This window comes from Aotus nancymaae, unplaced genomic scaffold (assembly GCF_030222135.1).
Source record: "Aotus nancymaae isolate 86718 unplaced genomic scaffold, 86718_ANA_hifiasm-v0.15.2.pri h1tg000025l, whole genome shotgun sequence".
Taxonomy (NCBI): domain Eukaryota; kingdom Metazoa; phylum Chordata; class Mammalia; order Primates; family Aotidae; genus Aotus; species Aotus nancymaae.
Window position 1 is genome coordinate 1,900,700 of NW_026988438.1, and position 20,327 is coordinate 1,921,026.

The 20,327-nt window shown below is 34.2% G+C and overlaps 1 protein-coding gene across 5 annotated transcripts in view; it reads left to right on the top strand.

Moving 5' to 3' along the window:
- SNX13 (sorting nexin 13) overlaps nt 1–12,414 on the top strand; it is a 133,698-nt gene extending 121,284 nt beyond the window's left edge. For all 5 annotated transcript variants that reach the window (XM_021674181.2, XM_012450686.2, XM_012450687.2 and 2 more), the window contains 5 exons: nt 1,616–1,687; nt 4,061–4,206; nt 4,453–4,521; nt 6,259–6,371; nt 8,904–12,414. In XM_021674181.2, the coding sequence (XP_021529856.1) occupies nt 1,616–1,687; nt 4,061–4,206; nt 4,453–4,521; nt 6,259–6,371; nt 8,904–9,151 (648 nt within the window). In that variant the 3' untranslated portion in view covers nt 9,152–12,414. The remainder of the gene's footprint in view (nt 1–1,615; nt 1,688–4,060; nt 4,207–4,452; nt 4,522–6,258; nt 6,372–8,903) is intronic.
- The last annotated feature ends 7,913 nt before the right edge of the window (nt 12,415–20,327 follow it).

Genomic DNA, 20,327 nt, shown 5'->3' on the forward strand with positions numbered 1-20,327 from the left:
TCATAAAGAATAAAAAACTAAAGAGAAAAATTCTTACCAGAAATGGATATAAAATCCAGTTACTTATTAGTCTCTGCTATAGTAGGATTTTAAAATTCATTTAAAATAAAAACTTAAAATTAGCAAAGTTAGCATTCTTTGTCTTGTTTTATTTCATTATGCCATTTTTATCATAAAGTACTACTAAATTTAGTAGCAAACAAATGCTGTTGTGCAAATGAGTTATGCTAGTATTCCCTCAGGAAGCATAAAGTTTTATTTCTCCTGTTTTACGTGATAGAATGATTACCAGATCAAAGAGAAGAAAAGTTCATCATTACGATCAGTTTCTGTGGTCATGCATTACTGGGTATAGACCTCTATGTGTCCTAGAAGAATTTCCCAGGGAGATTTTTTTTAATTACATTAACAGATAAAGGTACTATACTGTGTAGTTTGTTGAATTCTTAATTAATATTTTAAAAATCATTTTGACATAGTTATTTGAAGTTGTAGTCAGGGCTATAAAACATACAGCTATTAGAACTTTGTACTTGATAGATCACACTTGAATGTAGGGGATATGTATATAAACATAGGTTTTCTTTAATGTAAGAGGCCATTTCTAAAATTGTGTAAATCATACTTTTCTGTTAACTTCCACACCTTCTCTGATGCCCCATTTTTGTTTCTATTTGGGAGGAAGAATACTAACACTGAAATCAGGATTGTTTAGTCCTACTTCGGCTGCTCATTACTCATGACTTCATACAAAAAAGATGGAACTTTTCTAGGCTTCTATGTTGTCACCAGTAACTTGAGATGGTCTTGACGATCCTTTCTGTGCCAACAAATGATTTTCAGCTAATAGTGATCTTTCTGTCCTTCTTTCCATTCAAACGTTTTGTTAATTTTTTATACATATTAACATACTATCAAAAGCTCTGTATGGTAAAAAGAAAGAAGAATGGAGCTCTGTTCCCTGGCAGTACTACTAACTACAGTCGTGCGTCGCTTAACAACAGGGATACATTCTGAGATCTGTGTCACTGGGTGATTTCATCATTGTGGGAACATCATAGAGTGAATTTACACAAACCTAGATGTCTGTGTAAGTTTCACAGACCTACTTTTCACCTGGGATATATAGTATCGCATATTGCTCCTAGGCTACTAACCTGTGCAGCATGCTACTGCACTGAATACTGTAGGCATTTTAACCCATTGGTACATGTTTGTGTATCTAAATATATCTACACAGAAAAAATGCAGTAAAAATAGAGTATTATAATCTTATGGGACCACTGTGGTATTGTTGAACAAAACGTCGTTATGCAATGCGTGACTTTTGGCTTTCAAGTCATTTAACCTTTCTTAGCTTTGAATTCTTCTAAAAAATATGGGAGTTTGACAAAATAATTTTTCCTTACAACTCAAAAGTCATGTGTTTTGTAAAAGACAACTTTTTGGTAATGAAATAATCACCGTATATTTGGTTTCCAATTTTAGATTGTTAAATTTTGCTTATATAGTGTATTAAAAGTCAAATGCTGATACTCATTTAGATTTATTATTGTGTTGTGTTTCACTCTCTGCTTTAGTGTGTTTACATTGTGGGTTTGGTTTTTGTTTTTAGGTGCCTCCTTTAATTCCGAAGACTGATTCAGACCCTGAACATCGCCGAGTTGCAGCTCAACTTGACGATAATGTGAGTTAATTTTATTCTTGGTAGTATTTAGTTTAAGTCATACTCGGCATATCTTTTTAACTTTTTAATGAATGTAAAATGTATATATATCATTATTGTTCACATATAAGTGTTAAGCTCGATGAATTCTTACAAACTAAACATGCCCATATAATTAACACTAATCAAAAAACAGCATGACTACTACTCTAGAAAAGCCCCTCGTCCTCTGCTCCTATTAGGACCTTCTCTTCCACCAAGGACTGTCACTATCCTAACTTCCACTCTGCTTTTACATTTTTTATATATGAAACTGTAAGGTACATACTCCGCGAAGTTTAGCTTTTTTTGTTCAACACTATGATATTCTTCCATGTTGTTTTGTGATTGTACTTTCTTCATTCTTGTGGCTCTGTAGTGTTCCGTTTTGTAAATATAGTACAATCTACTTGTTGTATAATGAATACTACTTCTATGAACATTCGTCTGTACATGTTTCTATTGGATCTATACTTAGGAATGAAACTGCTGTATCAGAGGATATATATAAGTTCAGTTTTAGTAGATACTGCCAAGTACTTTTTCAAATTGTACCACTTACAGTGCCACCAGCAGTACATGAGAGTTCAGTGTTCTACATCCTGCCAATACTCAGTATTTTGTCTTTTTAATTTTAGCCATTCTCATTGTATTTCATGTGAATTTGTATTTTTGTGATAATTGTTGAAATGTTGAACACCTTTTCATATGTTTATTGGCCATTTGAATGTCCTGTCTTACGTGTCTGTCAAGACCTTTTGTTATTTTTTTGTTGGCGTGGCTATCTTAGTTAGTCCTTTTGACTAGCAGGAGTGCTTTATGTAATCTGAATGTGAGTTCTTTGTCAGATACGTGTAATGCATCGTCATCTACTCTCTAGGTTGCTTTCTTGTGCTATGTATGCAATCTGTGCCTATATCTGGGTCACAGAGCTGTCCTAGAACTTTCTTTAAAAATCTTTTTTGTTTTACTGTAACAACATTTAGGTCTGCAGTTCATCAGGGATTGATGTTTGTATATGGATTGAGGTGTGGGTCGAGTCGATCCAAGCACCATTTACTGAAAAGGTCATCCTTTCAGTATTTTACCATTTCTCCTTTATCACAAACGAGATTGTTGTACATGTTTGGATCTGTTTTTGGACTATGTATTATGTTCTATGTATTAGGCAGATTTATTTTAAGGTTATAATTATCTCCTTTGAGTTTCTGATTGAATTTGTTTATAATCAGCTATCTTAAACAAAAATAATATATTTATTTGCTTTTTCAAGATTATTTTAAGATGTTTTATTGTGTTTATTGATGGTGTAGTAGCCATAACATTATACCTTTTGGTATGTGGTTTTTACAGTTTAGCTGCTTATTAGATTTTCTTATGGCACCATACTCGTAGGAATATACGTGATCAGAGAATAGAGAAGTATTTATTCTGTCTCAGTAATGACATGGGTCTCCCTCTCCCCACTGGTTTTGATTGAGCTATGTGATTTCAATTTGTGGAACGGAAGGTGCGCTAAGGCAATGTTTACAACATGAGAGTAAAAAATGTGTGACTCATGCTTTCTTGCTAGTATTTAAATTACGGTGTTGATGAGGAAATAATTGGAAGCAGTTTATCGGTGATGAAGGAATTATAAAATTACCAGCAGTTGTATGTTGTACTAAATCTTTACCTGCTTTTTACTTTATACATATTTTTTCACATCAAAGAATTCCTATGGCTTTCCTTTACTTTTTACCTTACTGATTGTATACTCACGTGTGTGCTGATTTTTGTTAAAAGCTAAAAGAAAATTCTAGTAATTTAGTAAAATGTGCCTTTTGTAATGTTAATTTAGTTTAATGCTGGATTGAACTTCATCTTTTTCCTGAAAGCACATAAATACATACAATTTACTAACTAAGCAAAACACATTATTCTTTATAGATCATGTTTTGTTCTATTAAATATATGGAGATGTTGAGAATGTCTTATTCTTATGAAAAAGATGCATCAGAAAATAGACAAAGGGTCTAACATTTGCCTTGTCAAACTCATACAACCTCTACCAAAAGTAAGAACCAAATCATCTTTTCCTAGGACAATCATAAATCTACTTTGCCTTGAAAATGTTAAACTATAGCCTTAAAATTTATTTATCATTGTGGGACTGTGAAGTTCTGTATTCTGTCAGAATGACTACTAGAAATATTTTTTCTAAATTAGAATTAAATGTCAAATTATAAAGGCTAGAATTTAAACTGTTCTCTGACTTGTGAAATAATACCAGTCATCTGTAAATGAAACAAAAGTAACCGTTCATAGTAGATAGCTAATTCAAACTTGTTCTTATTTCTACCCATGTCTTGTCAGGTGGATGACAATATTCCACTTAGAGTAATGCTGCTTCTCATGGATGAAGTATTCGACTTAAAAGAAAGAAATCAGTGGTTGCGAAGGAATATCAAAAACCTACTTCAACAGCTTATTAGAGCTACATATGGTGATACTATTAATAGGTACCACTCTTTCCTCCTCACTTTTAATCTGATCTTAGCCTTTAAACTTCTACTTCTGGAATTAGCTTGCTCAACCTTTGTAGGAGAATTTTTTTCTCTGGGCCTTTTAAGAAGTTCATTAAAGCAATCTGTTGCTCTTAGGGATAATTTACATCCAAATTAAATTGCTTGCTCCATGAAAGTCATGTTTATTTTTTTCAGCTTCTAAAAGTTTAACCTTACTCATTTACACTTCTTTACTTTCAGAAAAATAGTTGACCATGTTGATTGGATGACTTCACCTGAACAAGTAGCCGACTCAGTGAAACGTTTCAGGTATATCTTAAGACACAGTCACTTCTTTCAGGTAGTACAGAGTTTAGCATTGTTATCGCTAATTAACTTTCATTGCTTTTGTTTCCTTCCTGGACATAAAGTTGGTTTGTTTATCATTGATGAGCAAAAAGACTTAAAAGAATTATAATAAACGTTTGTCTCATGAACCTATTAGTCTTTGTTTCTTTAAAATCGGAATTGGAAAAGTATAGAAGAAAGATCTTTCAAATGATAGACTATTATTTTATTGCAGTACTATGGCTCTAAGGTAATTGAAATATTTACCTAAAAATGACATGGTTATATAATCAAATATCTAGTTTTGTGGATTCGTTGTATTTGCTAAGCTTCATTGTAACTGAAATTTTTTTAAGTATGTCTTTCTAGCTGTAATTTTTTGTTAAATATTGGAACCTGTGCAAGGAACCCAAATTAAGTAGATACTCTACTTCATATGTTCTTGCTACAAAAAGTACTGAGCCACTCCTCTGTGCCTAGCACTCAGCCGATTACTGAGCTAAGATGCAGTCCCTTGAGAACAGTACAGCTAGCAGAGAAGTAAACTCCTTCTAAAAGTGAAGATAAGCAATGCATAAAAATTCGTGACATCACATATTTTGAAAGGAAGGAAAGGAAGCAAGAAGGGAACTATCAGTATTGAACAGTAACTAAGTTCTTGGCACTGTGCCCAGTACTTTATGTATGCTTTCCGATTTTATGCCATTTTACAAGGTAAGTATTTTTGTTATAAGGAAATTGAAGATTAGAGGCATTGAACAGGCTCTTAGGCTACTAAGTGGGGAATCTGGTTTCTCTAATCTGAAGCTAAGTTTCTTCCTACTGTACTATACTGTTTCCAAAACTTGGACTACCTGCCTGGCATGTTCATTTTATGTCAGGATAGGTAAATGATGTTCCTCTGGAGCAGTGATTCTCAGCTTTGGCTATTCATTGGAATCACCTGTAGAGCTTTAAAAATTACTAATGCCTGGATCCCATATCCAAAGAGTCGGACTTAATTAATCCAGCGAAAGGCCTGATTCTTTACAGAAAGATTCTGTAAAGCTCTCAGGTGTTTCTAATGTGCAAACTTAAGAACCACTGCTCTGTGGAGTCTCACCCTCACACCAAATTCCCAGATGAAAGCTTAGTTTTTGTGCTCAGTTCCTGCCTTCAGACCAAGAATTAGGGAACATGAGTAAAGCACACTGAAAGTTAAGACGGGTGGACTGTTTTATGTGTGAAAGGACCATTATAGTCAATCTGTCTGTAAGGTGTGGGCTTGGAATTTAATTTAGTTTTATGTAGGCTTAATTATTAGATGAGTGGGATGGCATAACTGAAGGAGATAGCTGTTAAACTCTAAGACATTGAAATTCAAGATATTGTAGGGTTGCATTTGGATGAGATATTCAATCAGCAGATGCCCACTTTGTGTTTAAATGGCTGTGATTTAGCCATCTATGTATTTCGTTTTGCTGTCTTTGTTAGTGTTAATGAACTGCCTTGGTGCAGAATTTGTTATTTTTTCTTGTGTTTTTTTAACCCCTGAAATTGAACCCCACACTTAGTTCATCTTTGTTGAATTTCATTATACCTGTATATTAATAAAATTTCAGAAACTTTTCTTCTTTCTGTTCACATTTGTATTTTCTGTAGAAATTTGAAATAATTTTATCAACTTGTATCATTAGAAAATGAAAATGTTTACAAAATATATTTAATCTTCTCAAATAGAGATGCATTTTGGCCAAATGGCATTTTAGCAGAGACTGTTCCATGCAGAGATAAAAGTATTCGAATGAGAACAAGAGTAGCAGGAAAAACGAAATTACTTGCAATTATGCCAGGTGAGTGGGCATGTATAGTTAAAAATCTCTTTAATTTGTCATTCTTCTGAATTTTTAGCATTTTTCATGCCAGTGTAACTGCCTTTGAATTATAACAACTATCTTTTGATGGCTTAATACATACCAGGCACTGTACTAGTCATTTCTCATACATTCTTAACCAGTCCTCATAACACTACTATAAAGCTACGGACTGTTAACAACACCGCTTTATATGTGAGGAAACAAGTTCGGAGAGGTTAAATAACCTATCCAAGGTTTGTAGCTACCAAGCAACAATTGGTATTCTGACTCAGCTTTAAGTGATATGAAAGCTTAGGCTTTTATCCACTTCGCTCTGCTACCTGGAAGCATTTTGGGAGTCAAGTTGTTAAATTAATAGAATACATGACAGGTGAAAGGGCTAATAAAATAATATAAAGTTTGAATTTTTCAGGAAGAATATTTGTTCCACTTAGAACAAACAATTTCTTTCAAAGACTCCACTATGTAGAAACAACTGATTGGTTGATTATTAATCTTTATTAATTAAAACATAATCCCGAACAAAGTATAAATAGTGGCATTTTGTTGGTCTGATTTTAGTTACTTCATTAGGTTACACCTGTCGCACTACCTTAGATGTACTTTTTCTCGTTTTTCTTCTTTCATTCAGAGAAGTTATATAATGTGAAAAGCAATTTAATGTGACTGGGAGGTGGTGATGGTTGTTTTGCCCCTTGTTAATGAATATCTTTGAAAATGCCTACATGTCTTTTCTCTGTATTTTAATTCTGGATGTAGTAAATAAACAGATTGGTAAGTTATTTAATCACACAGTACCTATTTTTTTCCTATAATTTTGTTTTATAATTCAGAACTCCTAATTTCTTCCTAAATTTTAACGATCAGCTTTCTCTTTTGACAATTAAATTAGAAATTTGCCATATGATTTTAATTCCTACCTATATACTGTTTCATTTGCTAGTAAAAAAGCAAATTATAGAGATAACATTTTAGAAAAATAAGCAATAGCTTAGGATATTATTTAATATACTATTATGGTAAACCTGATTGTGCCATATAGACTGACTCAGTTATTCAGCTGGAAGAAATCTTTATTCACTAAATATTTATTGAAAGTTATGTGCCAGGCAGTGTTCTATACGCTTATGTTTGCCTTCTTGGAGCTTACATTCTAATAGAGGGACTCAAAAAGACACAAAACAAATAAATGCAACATAGTATGTTAGATATGTGTTAAGTACTAAAGAGAAAAATAGTGCAGGAAAAGGGAATAGGCAGTGTCGGATGAGTTGCAGTTTTAGGTGAGGCGGCCAGGGCAGGCCTCGCTCAGAAGAGAACAGTGGTATGAAGAGCTGAAGGAAGTGAGGGTACATAGAAAAGTATATGAATTTATATATATATAGTCCTTGCCTGTTTTTTAGTAAATTCTCAGAATTTTTGCTTTAAATTATATTGTACCTCTAGTTAGATAAAGACTTTTTGGAAGTTGCATGTTTCTTTTCAAAGCAGCAAAATAATATTTATATTATCAGGGCCTTGATTATGAACAGTTAAGAATAATCGTACATGTTGGTCTTATACTTAAATATCTGTAGTAACTTGGTGTTATTTATGAATAAATGCCAACTTTGCTCAACCTCACAGTCACAGCACTGCCACCTTTCTATTTTCTCCACTTCCTTTTATAGGAATCCTCAATACAATTCAGCCAAACTTGTACTATCCCCATTTCTTGAACATGCTTCGTTATTCTAGTTACTGCTTATTTACTCATTCATGTTCTTTTCACCAAGACTAATACGTCATCTTATTGCATTTTTCAAAATCCTGCCCAAGTAGAAAGTCTGCTTGTCACTTCCTTAAAGGGAACTTTTCTTTGTTATCATATCTGGAAGTCTCCCCACTATAAATATTCGTACACTTTTAGTATTCGTATGGCTTGGTTACTATGCCAAGGGTTTTTGTAGGTCAGGGATTAGGTTTTTTTGTTTTTTTTTCCTGTGTTCCAATGAAACTTTATTCACCATAATGGATTAGTTTGTTTTCTTATAGCATCTTTCACTATTCATTAGGCATAATAAGAATATTTTTATAATGTTACAAAGTTTACAGATTACTTTTCACATGATCTCATTAAAGATTTATAAATCCTTATAGTTATAAGGATATTTGTTATTATAAATCCTCCTTTTCAGATGAGGAAACATAGGGTGGTGGGTAAGTATCACATGGGTATTAAGGGACAGGTGTAATTGTAGTTTGGGATCTTTGAGACTTTTTTTTTTAACCTCTTATACCTGGGCTGTATTGTCTCCCAGTAGCTTTTGCATAAGTGGGTAGATAGATGCATGCATGCAAAGATGCGTACTAAGTTTCAGCTATAACACATAGCTGAAGTGCATTAACTGGTTACCTACCATTGATCAGTTACTCTGCTGTATGCCTTAATCTAGGAGCATTTAAGAATTTAGACCTTGTGTTTCCTTTGAGTAATGAGTTATGTGTATTTTCCCCCTCTTCATTTAGATGAACTGAAGCACATTATTGGGGCTGAGACAACACGGAAAGGTATTCTTCGTGTTTTTGAAATGTTTCAGCACAACCAATTAAATAGGAGAATGGTTTATGTCTTCTTGGAAGGCTTTTTAGAAACCTTATTTCCACAGTATAAATTCCGTGACCTTTTCAACAAACTGCATTCACGGTCAAAGCAGATGCAGAAATATAAACAGAAACTTCAAACTACTCAAGCGCCTTCTTTACAGAAAAGGTGACACTCCACTCTATGAAGCTGGTGTTCATTTTGTCCAGGACTAATGATATGGACAGATCTTCTGGGGCTTAACTCATACACTGTTGTGTCTGCACCAGTCTTTTAGTGTCTCAAAATAGATTATTAATACATCCGTGAGTCTGTGGTTCTTCTCATTCTCATCTGTAATCCACTACCAGGAGAGATTTCCATGTCTTAAATGATTTGGTGCATATTTTGCAACATTGAGAGGATACTGCCCCCATCTCAAGCAAGAATGGTGTTGGTTTCTTCCATTTCAAACTAATCAGCATTCTCCAGCAATGACAAAGTGCCAGAGTGTATATATGAAAGCTGAGGAAAGCACAAAACAGTGGTTCACAGATAAATTGGCTAATTTGTTTAACAGTTGGAGACTGTGTAATATACGATTTGGAGGAATTCGTTTTGCATAATTTTGTAGGTATGTGTCAGCATTTTGATGTATCATGGATTAGCCAGGTGAATAATCCTTGGAACATCTCTTTCAGGTCTGGGGAAAGAGACAGAATGCCCTTAAAGTGTGAAATAACCTTATACCCGAATTATAGTTTTGTGATATAAAATGAAGCTGAGTATAAAATAAAACCAATCAAACCCAGAATTTGATTGGATTTGTTATTCATTGATATATAGCAATTTTTATTCTTATGTGTGCCTTAAGGGCTGTGTTGTGCTCTTATGGTACTCAATTTTATGTTTTCTTTTGACATTGTTGTGCAAAAAGAAGCATGTGGTGGCTCTCATTTAAATTCAAAATTATTAGTTTTATCTTTAACAGATTACTGATTATACAGAAGAAAGATATAATTTATTGGAAGAACTGCCAAATACATTTTGTCCTTCTAAAAATACAGAAATTTAAATAGTAGTCTGGAAAGTTACCATATGATAATTTTTAATTGTGTGATCTAGACATGCCTTAGGTAACTGCAGAAATAGCAAATTAAATGATTAATGAGCTTATTAGTCATAGTAAGTATACAAATTCCTAATTCTATAACAGTGTACATATATGAAAATAAATGATGAAAAAAGAACTATAATATTTTTTAAACTATGCTTTTATTTATATTTCACATAACGTAAAATTCTACAAAATAAAGCTAGTAGGCAAAACCCCTCAGTGTATACCTTTAAATCCATAAATTAATTTTATATCAATAAAACAAAATACTTTCTCTAGTTTTGGAGCTTCTGTATTTCCAATAGTTTTCTCACTCTCCATTTTGTTCATCTTAGAAGTCTTCATATCCCTTCTATGCAAGATTTCTGCATAGTTTTAAATACTTTCATTGACTAAGGGTTTGGGTGTGTCAGCTTTTTTTGTTTTAAAAATATTTAACACTAAAACCTTAAAATAGTGAAGCTACTTATCAGACCTCTGAGCCAAGATCCTGGTATTAAAAGAAAGTCTGGGTGCTTAAGATAAAGGGATGGAGTATTGGTATCCCAGTTATTTGGGAGCTTTAAGATTGGAACAAGATATTACTGTCTTGTTTTCACTTAGATCCTACTTACGAAGTGCGGCCTATTAACAGAATAAAGCCTTCCTTTAAAGCTTTATAATAATCATATTTAGTAATAATGCTGTTGTGCATACTTACAGTGTGCATATATTCAGCATATGTTGCATGTCTTCAGAATTACATAAAGTGAAACCCCTTTCATTGCAGCTTGCAAGTGAGAAAAGATCCTTAGTGGCTCTGGTGGAAGAAATAATATTTCTTCTTCTCAGGGTGTCTCCCTGCCTTGGCCTCTGTCTGAGCCTCAGGCTTTAAAAGTGAAGATGTGTGAAACAGGTCTGTAGGAAGCAGCAGCATGGCCATAAGTGCAGTGATTTTCACATATGCCCCTGCCCATTTCAAGTATATTTTTGACATGAATAAATCTAAGAGTATACAGAATAACTCAAGTAAGAGCCTGGCGTGTACCTGTGAAAAGCATTTCTCTATAATGTGAGGAGCACTGGCCATCAACCAGGGAAAGAAAGGTCATGTAGTATTGCAAATTTCCAAAATAGCGCCCTGCAAGATAACTGCAATCATACCAAAAACTATTTGAGTAAATGGATTTTTAAAGTAATTTCTGTTTAAAAGAGTTTATATTTCAGAAGAGGAAAATGTCAAATGATAGTCTTTGTAAATGGTGGTGCATCTTCTCTATGCACATCTGTGTTTACATCCGAAAGAGCTGTGGTCATGCTAAAATTAGAGATACTTTTTGAATGACTTGGTCAAGCTGTGTGTAAAATATTTAACCATAAGTCAAGTACAGTGTACTATGTTTAATAAAGTTATTACATTTAATGCATTTATTGCATATATGAATATATACATGAAGAGGCTGTATGTCTTCTGGTATTTAATTTTGAATGTTTTTTAAGTCAGTGGTGCCTTTAGGCAAGAACTTTCAAAATTAATCATTCTTTGTGTTTTCTAATTTTTCAGGTAACGTGAACTATTTAGAAACCATAATAGTTTATTCACCTTAAAAATTGATTGTATTATTTAAATATTTTGCTTAGATGGGCATTTCCTATAATTAGGATATTCCAAATAGTTGCTGAAATCAATTGTGCCATTGACCAATGGATGCACTTGGTTAGCCTTAATTTTTTTTAAAAAACAAAACATTAAAAACTTTCTTGAATATTTCAGTTTGTTCATTTTAAGTTTGTGCTGCTGGTGTTTGGAAAAAAATCAAACAGTTAAGTGCTACCGGAAGGTGTACCAATTTTTATAAAAATTAAGGATAATATAAATTTCACAATATAAAATTTTAATTTTGTGCAATATTTTCATTTAATGCATGTGTATTTGAGTAATTGTAAGATAAATGAATTTTTAATTTTTTGAGATGTAGCTTAAACTGTCTTCTTAATTCAACAACTTACATTCCGTTGTTGCTGCATCCTTTTATTTAAGGACTTGTTTTAAAAGTCTTTTGTCACTCCTTGGAAAATTATTTTATTAGTAGTAAATTTTGCTTATAGGAGCATGGCTCCTGTATTACAAGGGAAAAAATATAAAGAGCACATTTTAGGATTATAATTGTTGAAAGATAATGTGTGCATATCATTGTACAGTGTCAACTGTGTGCCTAACTGTTTTATCAATACTTTCCTTCTTTGACAAAGAAGAAACAATCAGAATGTCAGTTATTTTTATTCAACTAAAAAGATTAAAAAATTTATTTGGTTTGCGTTCTGTCCATTAGAAAATACTAATAAAGTATTAACAAACATTTTTGTTGAGTTTATTTAGTAGTAATATATTTTTGTTACTTTTAAGATGCTTGCTCAGTAGTCTGGTTTTTAGTATCTGTTTGTATTTTGTTTTCTTTTAGAGATCAACCAATTTAGGTTCCAGATTGACAGATGAGTGCTTGGGTGATTACTGACTTAAACGGACTGAATTTAATTTTTTCTTTTATGGCAAATAATTTAGGACCACAATGTTAAGGACACTTCCTACTTCCTCATCATGTAAAATTATGAAGTATTTTTCCCACAGATGGAAAGATTTATAATTAGTAATCCATTAATTTTATTTGATCTCATTTTAAATTCCTATTTTGGCTAATATTTTAGAGTTTTTCAATTCTAAAAGACAGTAGACTGGTCATAATATTTGTATACTTCTTGGAGCTGTATCAGCAGTCTTCTAGGGCATCAAATGTGATAACTTTTAGCCCATCAGGGATTGGCATAATATTTCTTAAAATGCATATGATAAAATATTGTTTCCTTTAAGATGTTCCTGAGGGGAATGTTTTGTACTTTTATGTAACTTATACAGGACTATCTGTATATGAACCAAAAAGCAGAAATGTTCCTTTATAATTCAAATGATTGTGTCAAAAATTCTGAGACGTTCTATAAGAAACTTGTTTAGCTTTGCTTACCTAATACCCTAAACTTAGTTAACCACAGAACCTTTTGTCATGAACAGCTTGAGGATGATGTTCTCAAGTAATGTATTTTGGAAAATCTTTAGTAGGAGAGAAAAAAGGTGAAGCGCCTTTAGTTATGGAATGTAAACTGGACAGAAAAGACAGTGAATTTGAAGCACAAAGGTTTTTTCCTGCCTGCCATTTTAATGGAAAGTTCAATCTTTGAAAGAAAAGGGAAAGATGGAAAAAGGTAAAAGATGAAAAGTTAACAGCTGATTATATAGAAGATATTAAAGAGTTAAATTTGGCTCTGAATACCAGAATAATGACTTAAGTGAAGAATAGTAGATCATATCTCATAAGAAGTGGGAAAGATACTTCCACAGATTTTGCTGATGTGACCGGAAGAGTAGTAACTGGAAAATGCAAGGGGAAGAAGGAAATGCCATACAGTTTAGTTTATATTTGTGCCAGACTTTGGCCCATATATATAAAATGACAGGCAATATGTTTGACTTAGGAAAACTTGCAGCAGTTGAGAGTGAAAATGAAACTTAACCCATGTGTTTACCAGTTCCCTGGATGAGAGATGCATTAAACATGATCTTTTACGTATCCTCAAGAGTGAAATGAAACAATAGAACTATGTGTTACGAGTTTTCCCCCTTGGTGATTGACTAGGAGGGCTTACAGAACTCAGCATATAGTCATAGTTAAGATTTATTATGGCAAAAGGATATAGAACAAGAGCAAAAAGAAAAACTGCATGGATGAAGTCTGGGGGAAAGCAGGCTCAAGCTGCCACTGCTCTCTCCCAGTGGAGTCACACAAGATGCAACTTAACTCCCCAGCAAGTAGTTGTGACAACACCTGGGAAATGTTGCCATTCAGGGAAGCTCATTGGAGACTTGGTGCCTAGGGTTTTTATTGAAGGCAGTTTATTTAGGCACAGGTTGCCTGGCACATAACAATTCCAGACTCAGAAAACTGTTCAACATACGCCATATTCTTGGTACAGTTTAGGCTTACTGAGCCACATCAGTTTTGGGAATTGGTAGGAATACTCCTAAAATTCTCAAACACCTGAGAACAAGGGCCAACCTTGTAAGCAGGTCTCCAAGGAGAGCAGTCAAGCCCCGTATGTTAACTCTTCTGTATGACTGTATGACTTGGTCAAAGGAAATGGATAATAGACAGTGACGTTGAAAGTCCGGAAGATTTATCCTTGTGCTGAAGCCTCCACAACTAAAAATGGAAACGTGGCAAAGGAAATTTTGATGTAATAAAAGGACAAACTATTGAAATGATATTGATATGGATATATATCGCAGTCTGAGAAACTGGAGGAATCTTTCCAATACGGACTACCACAGCAAACAGTTATATGGCACTTAACAGTCACAACCACCTTAGGCATTAGAGGTGCTGTTTCATCTTCAGTTTATAGATGGGCAAACTAAGAGTAGTTGAGTCCGTTTGCTCAAAGCTTCACAACTGGTAACTGGTTATGAAGCTGAAATCTCAACCCAGGTGGGCTGACTAGAGTCTGTGTTGTGATTTCTCAGCAGTGACACTATTGACATTTTGGGCTACGTAATACTTTGTTGTGGGAACTTTCCTGCGCATTATAGGTAATGCATTATTTTACTTATTCTGTCCATTAGTAACTAATATTTGAGAACATTTACAATAGTAATGGAATCTAAGAGAAGTACAACTTAATTTTTTTAAACATCTCAGTACCAGGTATTAAGAGATATTCAAAATAATTGTGATCAAGATTATGTTGAAAACTAATAAATGCTTAGTGTTAATATGTCTACATAAAATTCTGTTTTTGTGTAATATTCTTAGGCTATTAGAAAAGAGAAAACATGGTTTACTTCACTCGGAGGAATATCTCAATGCTGAGATGGCCTCATCCCTGGGCTCTGACCATCAGGTGATGCCAATAGCACCTCCTCTCCCATTATAACAACCAAAAATATATGTGGACATTGCCAAATGCTGTGGGGCGGGGGGCGGGCAAAATTACCGCCAATTGAAAACTACTGACCTTAGTTGTCAATCACAAAAACGAGGTAAGTAGAAGATTGAATTCTGGATTGCTGAATGTCTTCTCTCTTTAAGCAATTACCTGACAAATGTGTGGCTTGCACTGTGGGGAGAATGTAAATGAAATAGAATGCCTACTTCTGCCTTAAAGGGAGGAGAAGGCTTGGGGCAACAAACCCAAATTTCTTACCTTGCCTAAGTATCCCACAGTTGGGGGAGGTGGATAGGGAAGGAACTTACAATCTAAGATAAATAAGGAAAACGGTTTTTCAGGATGTTTGAAGATGTGAGGTCAATGATTACATGAAAAAATTGTTGGCTAATAATTGTAAGGCTATTTTAATTATAATGGTTCTTGTGAAAATTTTTCTTTCAAGTAACTGTTGTCCTTTTATTTGTGAGCCAGTCCTTCTAAAGCCTGAAAATTTTCTTGCAGCCTTCTTTGCAAGTAAACTCTTTCCTAAATGCTCTTGTCTGAGTTTTTTCCTTCGACAGGTGGATGTTCCACTGGGAATGCCCAGGTGACTCACCTGCTGAGCCAGCTTTGCCTCATTGGCTGTTTACATCCAGGCTCACCTTGCCTCCAGGGATGAACCTTATTCAACAATTAGAGCCTTTACACTTGCTGACTATTTTCTGCTTTCCCCTTCTCATCGTTCTTTTTCTGGGTGTTGGTGAAGTCTCATTCTGGTTTTGATTAGTGGATAGCTGTTTTATTTCTCAATTGGTGGAAGCAGTGTTGGGGAGCTGACTTTTGTTGTCTGACCTAATTTTCTGTCAAGCAGCTGTTTTTCTTCATTGCCTTCATTTCTTCAAGATTCTTTATATCAACTGGCATCTTAGGCCAATACCTTGTCTCTCCTATATGACTAAGTTCATGTTGCAGTCAGTTTCTTGTGCCAATGACAGAATCCTTCATGTTCCTTGTCTATTTATATGGTACTATGAGCTTTAAACAGTATTCAAGAAAATCGTTTTCATGCTTGCTGGAAAGAAAGCATTTTTCAGCTATCCTTTGTGTCTGATCTTCCTCCTCCAATAAGTCGGTGAGTTTTGTTCCTTCTTTTTTATTAAAAAGGATAAAGGCATGTGTGTGTGTAAACAAAAGAGAATACTTCTCTCCTTGTAAAGTGTGTGTATGTATGTGTAGATGAAAGAAAAGACTTCTCTCTCCTTGTAAAAGCCTTTTACAGATGTTTATACTTGTAACACTTCCTGTATTTACAGCTGGCATTTACCCACTTTATGGTCTCAACTGAAAATTAATTGGACATAAAAACTGATCATTTCTATACACTACTGGGGATATCTAATTTAAAAATACCGATTAACCATCAAATAGGAAAGAGTGATGTGGGGATTTAAGTAAAAAATTGAAATTAGTTTTACATATTTGTAAGAACTTGAGATTTAAGAATTTTCCTTTAAAAAATTATATCAATGGATACCTAAGTATAATGGAATGAGACAGCAGACTGAATGGGAAAATTACTTCTGGCATTTCTGGAGCTTCCTGACCGCCTAAGCGATCTGAAGAGTGTTGGGTTGCTTGGATTTTTCTTTCTCCTTTCTTTAAAAAAAGAAAAAATGTCCCATAAAATAAAATGAATCAAATACGAATCAGATGGTCTGAAAAAGCTTTGTGTTTAAAAACAAACAACAAAACACATAAATACTGAAATGGAAGAATTTGGCACTAAACCCCTCCAGAGTGCCCTAGTTTGCCCAAATGTTGGATAAAATTATTTTATCATATGAGTATACAGTATTTCCTAAATACATTTGTTGATAAACTTGCATGCCTTTGCTTCTTTCCAGAGATAAGTAATAAAGAAGGTTTTAATGTCTCTTAAATTTAATGGAGCTCTGTTTCCACTCCAAATCTCAATGTTGCCCCATTGTTGGAGGTGGGACATGGTGGAAGATGTTTGGATCATGGGGGCGTATCCTTCATGAATGACTTGGTGCTATCCCCTTGGTGAAGAGTGAGTTCATGTGAGACCTGGTTGTTTAAAAGGTGTGTGGTACCTTCTCCTTTTTTCTCTCGCTCTTACTCTCACCATGTGACAATCCTGCTCACGCTTCAGCTTCTGTGATGACTAAAAGTCCCCTGAGACCTCCCAGAAGCTGAGCAGATGCCACTTGAACAGCCCACAGATCCATGAGCCAATTAAACCCCTTATCTTCATAAATTACCCTGTCTTGGATATTCCTTTATAGCAATGCAGTAACAGCATAACACAAGCTCCTATTTTGATTGGCATAAACAGACAAAGTAAGACTTGTGTAAGTTTAAGAGAAATAGTTTTCAGAGAGAAAGGAAAAAGACTTCAATGGATAAGTTTGCTAGCTCTTTTAGGAATTTCAAATACTTAAGGAGGTGGGTTGAAGTAGTTAGCCATGATTTAAATTAATGACCTTGATTGCTAAGTTACAAGAAACAAAGGTATACATATGTTATCAAATAACAGGAAACAATCTAAGATGGTCAGTATTTTTAAATAAAATGGGGTTTTTAATCCCCTTAAGAAGTGGGCAAAGGATTTAAATAGACATTTTTCAAAAGACAAGTAAATGGCCAACAGGTGTATGAAAAAGTGCTTGTTATCACTAATTAGGGAAATGCAAATCAAAACCATGAGATGTCATCTTACCTTAGTTAGAATGGCTGTTACCAAAAAGACAGAAAATAACAGATTCTGGGAAGGATACAGAGAAAAGTGAACTCTCATACACTGTTGGTGGAAATGTAAGTTAGTACAACCATCATGGAAAAACAGTATGGAAATTTATCAAAAAACTAATAATAAAACTGCCATATGATCCAGCAATTCCACTACTGGATACTTATCAAAGGAAAGGAAATCAGTATATCAGAGGGATGCATGTACTCTCATGTTTATTACAGCACTTTTTACAGTAGCAAAGATATGGAATCAACCGGAGTGTTCACCAGTGGATGAATGGATAAAGAAAATGTGGTATATTTACACAGTGAAATACTATTTGGCCACAAAAAAGAATGAAACCAAATTTGCAGCAACATGGATGGAATTGGAGGTCATTAAGTAAAATAAGCCAGCCACAGAAAGATAGCTGTTACATAACTCATGTGGGAGCAAAAAAAGTTGATTTCACAGAAGTAGATAGTAGAATGATTGTTATAAAAGGCTAGGAAGAATGTCAGTGGGAGGTGGTTGGGGGAGACAACAAAGAAAGTTTGCTTAATGGGCAAAAACATACAGTTCTAATGAAGTTGTAATGTACAGTAGAGCAGGGTGGCTCTACTTAATGTATTGTACATTTCAAAATCGTAGCTGTAAGGACCTGAATGTCCTCAGCATCACAGAAATGATAAATGCTTGTGGTGACGGATGTCCTAAATACCGACCTGATACTGCATATTCCATGCGTGTAAATTATCACATATGTTCCAAAAATATGTACCAGTAGGTATCAATAAATTACTCAGCTCTAAAAAATGAGTTTATTATTTGATATGTAATGGTGGGAAAAGATCAGGTAATATTATTAAACACAATGAATACTTAGACACTTGAGACAAGTGTGATAGTTTTACTTAAGTCAGCTGTATGTCTTTGCCCTGATGTGAATTACTCAAGTTTCTAATTTATGTAAAATTTTGTTATGTTTTCTTATGGGCAGCAAAATTTGAACACCATGAATTTTCTACACTGATTTAATCGGTCAGGTAAGATTTTTGTCTCCACAAAACATTTAAGATTATGAAAGTATGAAAAACATTTGTTCAACTAAATTAGTTTTCAACTGGGGGTCATTTCACCACTCATGGAACATTTGATAATATCTGGAGACATTTTTGATGGTCACTACTGGTATATTGCTACTGTTGTCTTAATGGATGGAGACCAGGGATGATGCTAAATATCCTGTAGCTCCCCACAGTAAAGAACTATATGGTCCAAAATGTCAAGAGCACGAGGCTGTGAAACACTGCACTAAATTATGTTTTTATAAAGAAGCATTTGTTTCTCTGATGCTACAGATCATATGATGATGCTGTATTGATAGTTATTCCATTTACAATGTCTATGTAAAAAATGTTCATATTCTTAAAATTTATTGTATCTATCAGTGGTTTCTTTTATTGTTAATATTTCATTGTATGGATATGCCACAGTTTTATCCATTCACCTGTTTAAGAACAGTTGGATTATTTTAAGGTTTGGGTGATTATTAATAAAGCTGCTATAAACGTTGTATAATAAAGAATTTGGCCTTTTTCCTTGGTTCTTGGGAGACTATAAATCCTTGGAATTTCCCTAGGTAACAGGAATGTATTTGATTCATAAGCCCTTTGGATTACCCAAGTTTATGCTAACCAGATGAGATGAGTTAGGATGGAGGCTGGTTCCCAGAAAAATTAACCTGTGAATAGAATAGTGGGGATTTTGAGCCAGCTGACCTCTAAGGAGGGGAGAAGGAGTGGAGATTGAGTTAAATCACATGGCTCATCAGTTGTGCTTGTGTAATGAATCCCCAATAAGAACTCTGGACAGCAAAGTTCAGTAGAGTTTCCTGTTTGAAGAACACGTTGGTGTGCCAAAAGGATATCAAAGAAGAAAATTTGAAGAGATTTAATTTCAAAGATCTAATTGACTTTTATTAGCAATTCATGAGCCAGGCAGCATCCAGTCTACAAAATAAAAAGGAGCTCCAATTAGCTAGAGAGTAGATGAGTTTTATGGCAGAAAAAAGTGGAAGCAAGCAAGAACAGTGAACAAATTAATGGATGGATTATTTTAAGAATACATTCCTTTTAGAGGAGTAAACAATCTTGTTGGCCTAATGGAATTTGGCATTATCTCCTGATTTCTCAGAAGGTCAGATATTAGAAGTGAACAGTTTAGGTTTGGTGACCTGGAAACTTGGCATAATGACTCCATTTTGGGCCTGCTGCCTTTTCTTTAATAAGAGTGACAGACACCCTAATTCGATGGGAAGAACTCACAGAAGCCCTGTGTTTCAGAACCTCCTAGACTTTACCCTTTGTCTCTTCTGGCCGGTTCTGAATTTTACTTTTAAAATAAAAAGTAACACTGATTCTTTTTATTTTAAAGAATAAAGCTACAATCATGATTATGGTGATTTCCTGAGTTACATGAGTTACTCTCTTATCAAACCTGGGAACATTGTGGAAACCCCAGGATTTGTAGTCAGTTGATCAA